General features: G+C 49.9%; 1 protein-coding gene across 1 annotated transcript; it reads left to right on the forward strand.

Annotated features, from left to right (window-relative positions):
- The first annotated feature begins 204 nt into the window (after positions 1-204).
- On the forward strand, positions 205-2,069 carry LOC106740096 (olfactory receptor 6F1-like). Its single transcript, XM_019492868.2, has one exon. It carries the CDS (start codon positions 218-220, stop codon positions 1,190-1,192), a length of 975 nt encoding a protein of 324 aa, XP_019348413.1. The 5' UTR covers positions 205-217; the 3' UTR covers positions 1,193-2,069.
- Positions 2,070-14,238: the final 12,169 nt, after the last annotated feature.

Consider the following 14,238-nt stretch of genomic DNA (forward strand, 5'->3'; position numbering starts at 1 on the left):
GATTAATATTATGAGCTGTGTAACATTAAAACATACTTCATAACTATGCTGGACTATTCACCAACTATAGGGAACTTTGTAAGGCCAACCTCAATGGGTCATTTTCAGGGAACAGTAATCTCTTCAAAACTCAGGAGATGGGCTGATGCCATGGCATTCAAAGGTGCTTGTTTTCCTCTCATTATTTTGCAGAGCTGTATGGAATTCCTCCGATGCCATGGCAGATGCAGAAGTAGGAAATCAAACTTCCATCGCTGAATTTATTCTCCTGGGTTTTGAAATTCTGCCAGAGTTGCAAATGCTTCTCTTCCTGCTATTTTTCATACTCTACATTGCAACCATGGCTGGGAATGTCCTCATCATTGTGCTCATCATAGCTGTGCGGCATCTGCACACCCCCATGTACTTCTTCCTGGGGAACTTGTCCTGCTTGGAGACCTGCTATACCTGCACTATCCTTCCCAGAATGCTGGCCAGCTTCCTCACTGGGGACAGAACAATTTCATTATCTGGCTGCTTCATCCAATTCTTTTTCTTTGGTATGCTGGCAAGTACAGAGTGTTGTCTCTTATCTGTGATGTCTTATGATCGGTACTTAGCCATATGTAAACCATTGCATTATGCAGCCCTGATGAGTGACCGATTGTGTTTCAAACTTGCTGCTGGCTCATGGATCAGTGGATTTACAGCTGTCTCTATTATATCACTCTTATTCTTACAATTAACCTTTTGTGGACCCAATGAAGTTGACCATTTCTTTTGTGACTATGTTCCAGTGATTAAACTCTCCTGCAGTGACACCTATCAGATTGAGCTTGCAGCTTACAGTCTTGACTGCATAGTGCTTCTGCCCCCATTCCTTTTGACTCTTCTGTCCTATATCTGCATTATCACCACCATACTGAGAATCCCATCCACTAGCGGGAGACAAAAAGCCTTTTCCACCTGTTCCTCTCATATTACTGTTGTGACAATTTTCTACGGGATGCTGGTCATTGTCTATATGTTCCCAAGAACCAACAGTCTTAGAGCCCTCTACAAAATATTCTCTCTTTTCTACACTGTCCTGACCCCACTGGCCAACCCTCTTATTTACAGCCTGAGAAACAAAGATGTCAAGGAGGCTCTAATGACAGTTTTCTATATGTTTATGAATTGGAAAAGAAAGCACGCATCGCCAGAACTCTGTTAGCAACATCGGTGATGCATAGGGAGTGCATGCGGGTGCACATGCATCCCCTGAGATCGGCCATGCACCCCCTGGAAGCGCCAGCTGTGAAACCAGGAGTGCCACTGGAAGTGCACTTCTGGCTTCACCACTGGCTCAGCAATTGGCCACTGGGACACCGCCCTCCCCCTCCCCATCAGCAATCTGGTACCCCCCCCAGACACGGGAGGCACCAGTCACCCATGATTAGCAAGTTAAAGCAAAACAGAATTCAGAGCTGTGGAAAATAAATGGCTCTTGGCCCAGATGTTTTGGGGAAATCCTCACCTTATTCTAATGAAAGGATTGTCTTGACAACATATTGTTCATTTTAAAATTATTCCCAATAAGAATTGTAAATGGATTTACTCATATGAACGCTCTGTGGTTTAAGCCAGTATACATGCATTTTCTACAACTGGAGGCTTCCTACACTTAGACTCAGCTATACATTTGCTGTTAGGTTGTTCATAGTGGATTTATGCATGAGCAGTTACTGAGGAATGGCTAATGTGGTAAAAACCTAAACGCTTTTACTTATTGTTCATACACATGTATCCTAACCCTCGCACGGTTTAGTCTGTCCAGAAGAAGGTCCAGAACTGATTTGAACAGAGTATACAAGAGCCTGACTCCATCCCCATCTCACTGTCAAATAGTTCGTTTGTAAATATTTGTTTCACTTAATTCAGAAATGAACTTGTGTCAGTTTATACTGTGCTTTGGTGAACGAATGACAGAATCACCAGACTGGAAGCTTTGTGTATGAACACTGCCAGCCAGGAAATTGTGACTGATGTAGCTGTCATTCCATGAATAAATACTACATCTCTCTCTCTCTCTCAAAATGGAAATCATACTGCTGAACAAATAGGGGAATTTAAGTAGCTTAATTATCTGAAGTTGCATCTCAATCCACATAAGAAAAGTGGAAATGATGGGCTTGCCTGACTATCCTTTATCGTTTTGGAAGTGGTCTTTGCCAGACGTGGTAAATATCTTCTGTGTTATTTGCTTGCTTGTTGTAGTCTTGGCTAATATATTTGTGCTTAGATGTTAACCAAACTTTAGGAGTGTTGATCTCAGATCCTATTGGCATGGGCGACTAGTGCTTCCCGAGTCGGGGAGCAGGGACACCAGTGGGGCACGATTGGGGGGGAGGGGCGCTCACTGCTAGCTGCCCCACTGGTGGATCAGGGCAGGGGGCTGGAACCTACCCCACCCTTTGAAGTCGTTCCAAGCTCCATTCTTTGATTGCACCCAATCAGGGCACAGGGCGGGGACACAAGACTGTCCCAGGTAGAGGCAGTTACCAGCCCCTGGCTCTGCAATCATGGGGTGGAGGCTAGTTCCCTGCCCAGCTCCATGAGCATGGAGCTGGGCAGGCGACGGGTTAGAGAGATTGTTCCCCACTCAGTTCCACAAACTAAACATGCTCATGTCTCTGACACTCTTCTCATATGGGCTCCTTCCAAATGCTTTATCATATGTATCTCCCACCTTTGAACCTTCTAGCATTTTTCCATGTCCTTTCTAAAATGGACAGCTGATAACTGCACACAATACTCTAGATGAAGCTTAACAGCACTAAATACAGTGGCACTATCACCTCCTGTGTCTTACATCTAATATCTTATTTAATCACCTACTACATGTACCTTTTCCCCCCAAAAAATAGCCATCCAAAATTGAGGTGTCCATCTTAAGTGGGGAAGCTGATATGTGTGCTGGAATGGAAACATGGGGGTGTTGAAATGGTTGCCAAAGGCTATGCTTCTCTCTTAGACACAAGCAGCAAATTTAGAGTCCACTCTGGCATAACAGCTAGATTTTGAATCTTCTCACAGCTACTGCCTAATTGACTGTTCAGCCAAAAAATACTGATGATTTGGCAGTGGCTATGGGAGGGTTAAAAGTCTAGCTTTTTGCTGACAAACAGGGGAAGGATGAGTGGCGTTTAAAGAGGGGACTCTAACACTTAGCCTTCCTGATTTTTTCCCCTTCATGTCCAAGCAACAGTCATATTCATCACTAATGAGGAACAAAGTCTGCACTCTTTTAGATTTCTTTTCGATGTTCAACTCGTGGAAGAATTTGCTGTTAAGTCAGGCTGGTCCTCTGCTGCTCTTCTTACCCTTCCTTTGCATCAGGATAGCCTACCCTTCTGTCCATAATCTGCTCTATTTAAAGTAAAACCAGCTTTCCTGCACTTATTTTTCCATCAGATTACCTTCCATTGAATCCTGTTTACCAATTCCCTGAGTTTGTTATAATCTGATTATCTGAAAGAATATCTTTTTGCTGCTTCAGGTCCTCCTGAGAGAATAAAACAATCTCTGGTCTTAACCCCCATGATAAATTGTCAAGGAGTTGAGTTATAGTCAGCTTTGAGCTAGAGAGAATTAGCCGTCACTGGAGATAAAATATGAAGCATATGTTTTAATTTTGTCTTTTGTGTTCAAATCCGCTGTGGTGGTCCTGCACCTCTTCATTGGGAACCCTGCCTACCTGCTCCTGTCCTGGCTCATGTGGCCCTGCACTGGCCAGGTGGGTTCCCCCCAGGCCCACTTAAACTGCTGCCTGGGCCTGACCCACACCCTGGTGGAGCATTCCTTTGGTCATCTGAAGGGCCAAGGACAACCTCCCCCAGCTCATTGTTGCAGCCTGTGTGCTGCATAACATCTGCAAGGCCCGGGGGATCTCTTCCATGAGGCCCAGGTGGAGGAGGCATGGTGAGCAGAGACTACTTAGCAGTGGGAGCACCACCTGTGGTGGCAGCAGCAGCCACCCCAGCTAAGGCCCCAGGAGATCTGCACCCCTGGCAATGGGGGCCAGGGCGCCAGATGCAGGAGGTACTGGCTGCCCAGCTCCTTCAGCACTCCCTACTCTAGCCCACCTGAACTGATGCCCATGGACCTGGCACCCCCACCCCACCCCCAACCCCTAGCAACACACTCACTACAGACACGTCTCATAAGAACAAGTCTTTATTCCCCTCACATGAAACAGAGCAAGCCTCCCCCCTCCATCCCCCACAAACAGAGACAACCTCCCCTCTCCCTGCCCCACAAACAGAGTCCCTCTCTCCCCTCTCCCCAACAAATAGAGCCCCTCCACTACCCACACCACCCACCAACAATAAAACAACTTCTTCCCCATGAAAACTTTGTACAATGTCCTTTGTGTGCCAACCAAAGGTAGAGGGCCAAGGGATAGGGGTGCCTAGGGGACAGATCCCAGGGACAGGTGGCTAGCACCCCAGCCTTTGGCCATTTCTCCATGGGTACACATACTACAATGAGTGCAGCAGGTGAAGGGCTTGTCCAGGGGCAATGGCAGCTGCTTCTCCACCTCTGGCAGACAGCGTCCAGGCCAAGCAGGACCAGTGTGAGGTCCTGGCTCCAGTGCAGGCAGCTCTGACTCTGTGCCCATGTGCAGCTGGGATGAGTGGTGGGGCTGGGCCAAGGTGGGGTGGGGAGGGGACAAGTGGTGCCAGACCGAGAGTGGGGTCCTAGGCAAATGCTCCTGGCTGCTGGAGGTAGCACAAGACCTCGTTCCAGGCACAGATGGGGACCCACTGCTGGAGGGTGGGTGGCTGTCAGGGGGCAGGCAGGGCTGGGGTTGGGTTGGGTGGCAGGGCAGCAGGCAGCATGAAGATGACCATCGGGGCCAGAATAGTGTCCAGTGTACATGGCCTTCATGGCCCAGGCCAGGATGGCATTCTGTTCCTGCAGTGCCTCCACCTGCCTGTGCTCCAGGGCCAGAAGCTATGCCCAGAACTCCCTGTCTGCCTGATCCCATGCCTCCTTGCTCTGGTCCTGTGACTCCTCATACTGATCCCATATGTCCTTGTGGGCAATGTCCTCCACCTGCCACCTACCCTGGTGGGCCATATCTTTGGCCCACCAGGCCCAAGCATCCACCAGCTGTTTCTCCAATGCTGTGACCAGGCAGTCCAGGAGGAGGGTCTTGCTCAGTGTCCTTTGGAAGAGGTGGCACATCTGCTGAGCCTCAGCTGTAGGTGGTGGCAACCCTGAGGCTGCATCCCAACTTCCAAGTGCAGCCTCTCCCCCATGTGCAGCTGCAGGCCCTTTAGATCCATGTGAAAGAAGCTGTTTGTATGTGTTTGCAACATTTAAGAGATAAGATGCCCTGCACTAGGAGCCATGCAGAGCCCAGCCTCAGATCATTGGTCGGACGTGCATAGGTGCCGAGAGACCATGATAAGTCAGGTGGGTAGGCAGGTCTGGGCCCAGGCAGCCACCAGCAGATTCCCCTGTCCCCACTTGCTCCCCTGGGGCTGTTGAGTCAGTGGGTGCTGGCCACAGGCAGCCTGCCTCCACCCCACTCCCAGGGTGAGACAGGCTTCTGGGATCATCTGCTGCTGCAGCTCCAGACCCCGTTCCCCACCCCTTCCCATTTAAGCCAACCACTCTGCTATGCAACAGCCCAGCCCATGGCCCCTGGGCTCAAGGGCATGGTGCTCCCAGACAATTGGGACAAGGAGCTGCCTGTGCTCCCACACTCCCTGCAATGGGTCTCTCTGAGGAGGCATCCCAGGGCCAAGCCCTGCCCAGCCCCCACCCCCACATCACCACTGCTCTCCTGGGTCTGGGGCATGAGGATGTCCATTACTTGCCATATAAAGGGCAAGGACTTGCAGGCACTCCCTGACTGATGATTGTGGTCGGTGATGGCAACCCACTGTGCCTGCAAGGCCTTGGCCTTTATGTGGCACTGCCACACCCACCAGTTGTGGACATGCTCCTGCATCAGGCCTGACAGCCCTTCGTAGACATAGCTGTTGGAGCGGCCACACTGCTTGAACTGGTGCTGCACCTCTGCCGTGCCCCACAGCACCATAATGTCATTAGTCTCCTCCACAGACCAGGTGGGGCCCCATGTGATGTGCATGTCGTCAGTGATGACAAGGACCTCATGAGTCCCAAACCAGCTCTCTGGGCCTCTATGTGACTGTCCCTGTGCTGTCGGGCCTGGGCAGTCATCTGCAGTACCCAGAACAAGGGCCTGGCATGGGACTGGCAGCTACCCAGCAGAGGCAATGCCACACAGAACCTGCAAGCTCAGGGCAGGCTGCTGGGGATGGGCTGTGGGTTGGTGGAGCTGGCCCCAGCAGCCAGAAGCTGCCTGTAGCTGGGCCTGGGTGCTGGCAAGCCTGGCTGGAGCCTGCAGCAGTCTGCAGGCCTGAACAGCATGGGCCTGGCAGTGGCAGTGGGGTGCAGGCAAGCTGGGATATCTGGCCTGTGGCCTGCCCAGGGGGACATAGGGGCCTGGAGTGACCTCCAGCTCCCTGCTGGTTTGCCTCAGGGCTTAACATACCTGCAGGCTTTTAAAGGCCTGAGGCAGGGGCCCTGTGGCAGGAGAGGCTCCCAGCCCAGAGCCCTGGGGCTAGCCTCAGGCCGGTCCCCTAGTGGCAGGGCTGATATGGGAGCAAATTTGCTTTCAGGTCACATCTACGCGTGCATTACTGTGCAGTAACTAATTATAACAACGTTCCTGACTGAAACCCTGTTACTTGAGAGATCCTGCAGCTGAAAGCGATAATGGCCTGGCAGGGTGAGGAGACGTCCCACACCCACTAAGAGCCAATGGGACTCAGCGCCTAGAGATATGAAGAGGAGGACGCCTGGGGAAGGGCACCTTCAGGCACCACAGAGAGAAGAGGAGCCGCTGAAGACTCCTGAGAGAGAGAGGATCTGGTGAAGGGATCCATAACACGAGGCAAGTGTTGACCGAGGGACCCCGGAACCCGGGGCCGGCACCCCTGGTACTACTTACCAGGACCCTACAGGAGTTGTGGTGAGTCCGGAAAAGCCAAGACACTGAGCGGGGATGAGCTGTGGTTCCGTGCTAGGACACAGCTGAGTAATACTAAAGTGAAAAGGGGTCACAAGGCTAGACTCCGGAAGGGACACTGCCCATCACCCCACAACCGGAAGGGAGAGGGGAGCCAGGTCTGAGTTCCATGAGCCCGATGGCAGGAAGGATCCCAGAGTCGTGCTGGCAAAGGAGACTGGACAGCACCCGTAACAAGCAGCTAATGAGTTAATTGGCGGCAGGAAATCGAGACGCTCACCCTCACCATTTTAATTGAGTTGGCAGGGATCCTCTTCAGAGCACGTGGCTGATCCGAGGGACACTCTGACAAGCTGCTGCATTACGCTGGGTTCTCTGTAAAAAACAGAATAAAGCACCTGGATTGTAAATTAGACCAAGCGTGGTCCTTCCCCGAGTACTAATCATGGTAACATCTCTCCCCTCCCTATCTCTTTAATAAGATCGAAGTCGTGGCAGGAGCGAATCCAGGGATTATGCGGTACCCAGCACGGACATGCTAACAAACTGATGCATTGGCCGGGAACGTGGAGGGCATGATGGAAGTCATGGATACGCAGGTGCCCACATACTGGCAGCAAGCACATAATCTCACATTAAGACTCATCCAGGGCCAGCAGGCTCAGCTGGAAGAGATGGTGAGGATGCAGACCCAAGAGGCAGAAGCAAGGATCCAGCTGTTTGCACGCCAACAGGATCTCTGTGAAAAGATTGAATCGCAACAGATATCTCTGGTAAGAGAAGAGGGTGGCCTGGGACTGCCTTGGATATCAGTTGAAGATGATGTTGAAATCAACCTTTAAGCAGGCAGCGACGGCCGCAAAATGGGACCCAGGAAGCTAGGTGGCCAAGTTGGGGCCTCTCCTTATTGGGCCAGCCCAGGCCGCCTACCACGCCCTCAGTAGGGTGGAGGCATGGGACTATAAGAAGGTGAGGGCAGTGATTTTATATCAGATGGAGATTTCACCGGAGACATACTGACACAAATTTCGGGCCAAGAAGGGACCCGAGATGGGACGGCCTCGATTGCTAGCACAGGCCCTCCGGGACCTAGCCGAGTGATGGTTAGGCTGGAAGTGCACACCACCCAAGAGATAGTGGATCTGATAGTCTTGGAACAATTTCTGACAGACCTCACAGGGAGCGCCCAGAGATGAGTCCAGCGCCACCAACCAAAGACGATGGATGAGGCACTTCGCTTAGCTGAAGACTACACAGCAGCCGAAGGGGAGGGGGAGGCACCCAAGAAGGAGTGGGCTGGTGGCCCTACTCTCACTCCTCGACAGATCACCACGGCAACCCCTAGACGAGGACAGGCCATACGGAGGGAGGGACACGCAGGGGGCTACCAGAAAGTGGTCTGTTAGCAGTGTAGTGAGAAGGGCCATATATCCTGGTTTTGCCCTAGGCCACCCCACAGCCCCAGTCCCATGGCCAAGACGCATGACAAGAAGATGGATTGCAGCTTTGGATGTCACCGAGATCCAGGCCAGAAGAGCAAGCCCGTGGTGGAAGTTCGTATAGGTGACAAGATCATCGGCAGTTGTGGATACGGGCTGTTCCCAATCAATGGTGCATAGTGACTTGCTGCCCCTGCATCTAAGTAGCACAGGAACCCCAATCTCCATGATTTGCATGTCTACACATACCCACAAAGAAAGGTGGAACTCTCGGTGCTAGGGCAAACAGAAGAGATCCCAGTGGGGTTAGCCGAAACGTTACCCTGACTTATGCTGTTGGGTCTGGATTGGCCACACCTGAAAGAGGTCCTTCGCCAGATAATGGCGGACGTGCCACAGGGAGGCAAAAAGAGGCCCCAGACCCTTTTCTTCGGGGACTTGAAAGAAAGCCTGTATATCGATCAGATGACAGAAGAAGGAGATTTCCACCAAGAACAATGCCAGGAGCCATTGTTCAAGACCCTATGAAGATCCCAGCTCGAGGAACACGAGGGAGTGGCTGTAGCAGCCCCGAGACCCTCCCCCGCTGGACCCTGCACTATGAGGTAAGGAGGGGCCTGCTCTACAGGGTAGAAGACCTGGAGGAGGGAGGAGAGACAGCCCAAATCCTGGTACCCTGGAGATATTGGGAAGGCTTGTTATGGGTTGCCCATACCCTGCCCATGGGAGGACACCTCGGGAGAGATAAAATGAAGGCAAGGCTTAAACGCAAGGTCTTCTGGCCTGGCATATATAAGATGACAGAGAAATTCTATGTGGAGTGTCTGAAATGCCAGAAGACAGGAAGAGCAAAACCGGCTAGGGCCCCCTTAATACCCATGCCCCTGATTGAAAGGCCTTTTGACCATATTGCCTTGGACATAGCCGGGCCCTTCCCACATAGTAGGGCGGGATACCACTTTATCCTTGTAATCATTGATGATGCCACTCAGTTCCCCGAAGCTGTACCACTGAGGTACGTGATAGCCCCAGCTATAGTAATGGCATTACTACAGTGGATCGCCTGGGTGGGGATACCCCAGGAAATCTTGACAGACCAAGGGAAAAATGTTATGTCTAAGTTTCTAAAGGGGGTCTGTCAGGTGCTGAAGATTGAACAACTGTGCACCTCTGTGTATCATCCCCAGACTGACAGCCTGGTGGAACGGTTCAACCACACCCTTAAGGGAATGCTTAGGGCATGCATACAGGGGGATCCTCAGGAGTGGGATGCCATGCTACCCCCATTATTCTTTGCTATAAGGGAGGCCCCCCAGGCCTCAACAGGGTATGCCCCATTCGAATTAATTTATGGGCATAATACTCAAGCGTTATTAGACCTAATATGTGAAGAATGGATGCCAGCCGGGACTGACCCATCCCAACCCCAGGTGGTGGGGGAGTTCCAAGAGCAACTGCAGAAAGCTCAAGAAATAGTACAGAGGAACCTTAGTCAAAGCCAGAGAAGCAAAAACTCCTGATCTGCAGAAAGAGAACTTCAGGTAGGGGGCTGGGTGGTGGTATTGCTCCCCGACAATACCCGCAAGGTCATGGTCCGGTGCCAAGGGCTCTTTTGTGAGACATGACGCACAGGGCCTGTAAATTATGAGGTCTTACAAAGAACACCAACATGAAGGAGGCAGATATACCACATCAATACCACATCAATCTGCTGTGGAAGTGGCATCAGGGGGACAGGTGGCTGGTAAAGCCGGTGGATGAGATTGAGGAAGAGAATGGACCCACCCACCGTGCAAGACTTGACAGGAGCCCCAGAGAAGCCCCGAGTAGATGACCAACTAGACCCCAGCCGACAGCTAAAATGAAAACCCTGATTACTGAATTTCAGGATGTTTTCAGGGAAATACCTGGGGAAGCAAAGGGAGTCCACCACCATATTGTGACCCCACCAGGATGCATAATTAGGGATCATTGGAGGAGGCTACCACACCACCTGTGGCCTGTTGTCTGGCAAGAAATTGAACAAATGAAGAGACGAGGGATTATCGAAGAATCCAGAAGTCCTGGAGGAGCCCCATAGTGGTGAAGCCAAAACCAGATGGGTCAATCCACTTATGTATCGATTATTGGAAGCTAAACAAAGTTGCCACATTTGACGCTTTTCCGATGCCCCAGATTGATGACATGATACAGAAGGTAGGTCAGGCCTGATTTATATCCATGCTAGATTTCATCAAAGGGTACTGGCAAATCCCGATGGCAGAAGAAGATAAAGAAAAAACAGCTTTTAGAACCCCATGGGGGCTCTTCCAATTTAAGAGAATGCCATTTGGGCTACACGAGACCGTTGCCTCTTTCCAACGGTTAATGGAGCACCTGCTTGCCCCACATCAAGACTCCGTGGCGGCCTACATAGACGACATTATCATCTTTTCTCCCAATTGGGAAGCCCATTGCAAACATCTATGACAAGTACTGGGAAGCCTCTGACGAGCGGGGCTCACTGTGAACCCAAAAAATTGCGCCCTCGGGAAGAGGGAGCCGCAGTACTTAGGATTTTTAGTAGGCCAGGGAGTCATAAAGCCAATAACTGATAAAGTGGCAGCCATAAGACGACACCTCCTACCGAGAATGTTGAGGCGGCTCCGGTCCTTCCTAGGGTTCACCAACTACTACTGTCGGTTCATCCCCAACTTCTCAGAAAAAGCAGCCCCACTGATGGAATTAACTAAGGGGCACCACAGCCCAGTTTCATGGAACCCAGAGGCCCTCCAGGCCTTCGACCAACTGAAAGAGGCCTTATGTCATCACCCAGTCCTGTACACACTGGACTTTCAGAAAACCTTTTTGCAAACAGACGCCTCGGCTGTAGCACTGGGAGCAATACTATTCCAAAAAGAGCAGGGAACCGAAAGACCAGTGGCTTTTGCCAGTAGAAAGCTTAAACCCATGGAGATCTGTTATTCCACCATAGAGAGGGAATGTCTAGCAATGCGATGGGGCATAGAGCTCTTCCAATATTACCTGTTGGGCAGGGAGTTCATGCTCATCACAGACCACGTGCCCCTGCGATGGTTAAGAACGGCTAGATAGAATAACGCCAGGCTTATGAGATGGTCCCTGGCTTTACAATCCTTCTGTTTTTCAGTGGAACACCGAGCAGGATGAAGGAACAGGTAAGTAGATTTCTTATCCCATCTGGAAGATGCCCCTACCAAGGACACAAGACCCGTTGAAGACATGTCGGAAGGTCAAGTACCAAGCTAGGACCTTCTAACTCAAGCAAGAGTTGTCAAGGAGAGATTCTTTTCTCCTTTCTTTTGTTTGGGGTCAGTGCCTTTTCCCCATTTTTTTTTGTTTCCCACACAGAGCGCGGCAAAGGAGACTGGGCGGCGCCCATAACAAGCCGCTAATGAGTTAATTGGAGACGGGAAGTAGAGACGCTCCCCCTTACTTACCGTTTTAAATTGAGTTGGTGGGGATCCTCTTCAGAGCACGTGGGTGATCCCAGGGACACTCTGACAAGCTGCTGCATTACGCTGGGTTCTCTGTAAAAGACAGAATAAAGCACCTGGATTGTAAATTAGACCAAGCGTGGTCCTTCCCCGAGTACTAATCATGGTAACATCTCTCCCCTCCCTATCTCTTTAATAAGATCAAAGTCGTGGCAGGAGAGAATCCGGGGATTAGGCGGTACCCAGCATGGACATGCTAACACTAATCATGAGTAAATTTCATACTTGCATTTGCAGGTATCAAATTTACTCATAATTAGGGGGTTTTACTGAACTTAAGTATGTGCACATGTAGATGCACACACTTACTGCACAGTAAACTATGCTGCTGAGCAGTTAAGCATCTTGTGTAGATGTGCCCACTGATAACCACCTTGGTGCAGGGTCTTACCCCACTGTAGGTGAAACCTGAAACATAGCAGTTTACCCTTTTTTTAGAGAGGGTATAAATGATGACCTAGTGTCAGGACCAAGGTTCCATAGGCATTGAGGTGCTAAAATATTTAGGTAATCAGCTAGTGGGATTTAAACCAGCTCCTAAGCAAAGGGTACTAGCCAACCATCTTATGTAGCTTTTTAAATTCAACTGAGCATCTGTCTGTATCTGTGGGTGCCTTAAAACCTTTGTCAGTCTGTTCCACAGGTTACATACAGCTAGAAGCAGGGAACCCTGGGTGAAGCTTATGACCTGTGCCTTCTGGTAGGTCAAGCAAGAAATCTAAATATGTCCCTTTGCCTTTAAAAACTTTGAGTTCGAGGTTGTTTGCGTCTTGGCCTAGGCTTCTGAGCTATGCAGAGCTCTAGGGAATGAGTCCCACAATCCCTTAGAAGAGTGACACAAATAAGCCTGCTTACTTCAGCTTCGATTCTTTCACACCAGGAAGGCTCACTCTGCTACAGCTAGTTTATTTGTGCAGAGAAATAGGATTAAATCAAATAATCAGTGTCTTTGTCATCTAGAAATTACAGTAGTGGAGGAAAGAGAGATTAGATAAATTGAGAGTTGGGTGATGAGCAAAGAATCCAGTCAGTGGAAGATCAAATGCAGCAGAAGACTGTGAAGAAGACCCACAAAGAACAGCACAGTAAGTTGCTTGAAGTGTGAATACTAAGAAAGAAAAGCTAAGGGCATAAAGAAAGTCAGTGAGATTAGAACTCTGTGTTCTTGGCACCATTGCTGCAAAGCTGAATTGAAATGCTGCGAACAAATGAGCGTAGCATTGAAGTAATACAGTAGACTCCCTCCAGAACTCGGCTTCTGGTCCAGGTGCCAGTGTAACAAATGTGGTTACACAGAGCAGAAGTAACAGAGAGATAGTAGTATGCCCTTTTCACATAGAGATGACTATCCAACTGGTATGAGGCACCATATGTTAATTTGCAAGCAGGTGGCAGTCAGTCTATGTGCAAACCTTGGGTGTGGAATTATTACATCCAGGATGTGTCTACACATCACCATATGGTATGCGGAAGTACTAAAACACGGCACAGTAACCACCATACTGCAGCGAATGGGTGACACATGCTTAGATTTACCAGCTATGTTGCTGTAGTGGGGCACTAACTGGGGAGCACGCCACTACAGTGACATAGCTGGTGATCACGTGTAGACCCACGTGAACACTATGCTGCCGTAGCATACCATATGGCAATGTACCGCATTGCTACGTCACTGTAGGCTGATGTGTAGCCGCACCTACAAGCAGGGCAGGTCTAACCATTAGGTGAACTAGGAGGTCACCTAGGGTGCCAAAATTTTGGGGGGAGCCAAAATTATATGCAGAACAAAATAACAGAAACATCATTCTAAATAACAGCCCTGGCCAACTGTGGCTCCACCTTGGTCTAAGACCTTTGATCTGGTAAGGGGAGAAAGACCTCGGAAAAGATCTCAGGAAAGATCACTAGAATCGGGACTCCTACCTTTTCCACTCTCAAGTGGACTTATGACAAGAGCATACCACTGGCAACAGCATCCTAAAAGATGAACCCCTACTCCTATATCATTTTACAGCTCATGACACTGATTTCTTTCACTAAAATTTTTTGTTTTTATTGTTTTATTGTTCATTTTGAATATCAAATAAGTACATGTTCATTCTAGACTTCTTCTTTTCCTCTATATTGGAAGTGGTGGGGGCACTGAGGTACACAGTTTGCCTAGGGAGTCAATTATCCTTGACCAGCCCTGCCAAGCTGGTACTATGTGGTATATCCCCTGGAAGAAGGAAGGATGCTATATTGAAATATTAGTGTTACA

This window comes from Alligator mississippiensis, chromosome 15, assembly GCF_030867095.1.
Source record: "Alligator mississippiensis isolate rAllMis1 chromosome 15, rAllMis1, whole genome shotgun sequence".
In the NCBI taxonomy this organism is placed as follows: Eukaryota; Metazoa; Chordata; order Crocodylia; family Alligatoridae; genus Alligator; species Alligator mississippiensis.

Excerpts from the sequence above, each read along its gene's own strand:
- LOC106740096 (XM_019492868.2), top strand. The coding sequence starts at position 218 with ATGGCAGATGCAGAAGTAGGAAATCAAACTTCCATCGCTGAATTTATT.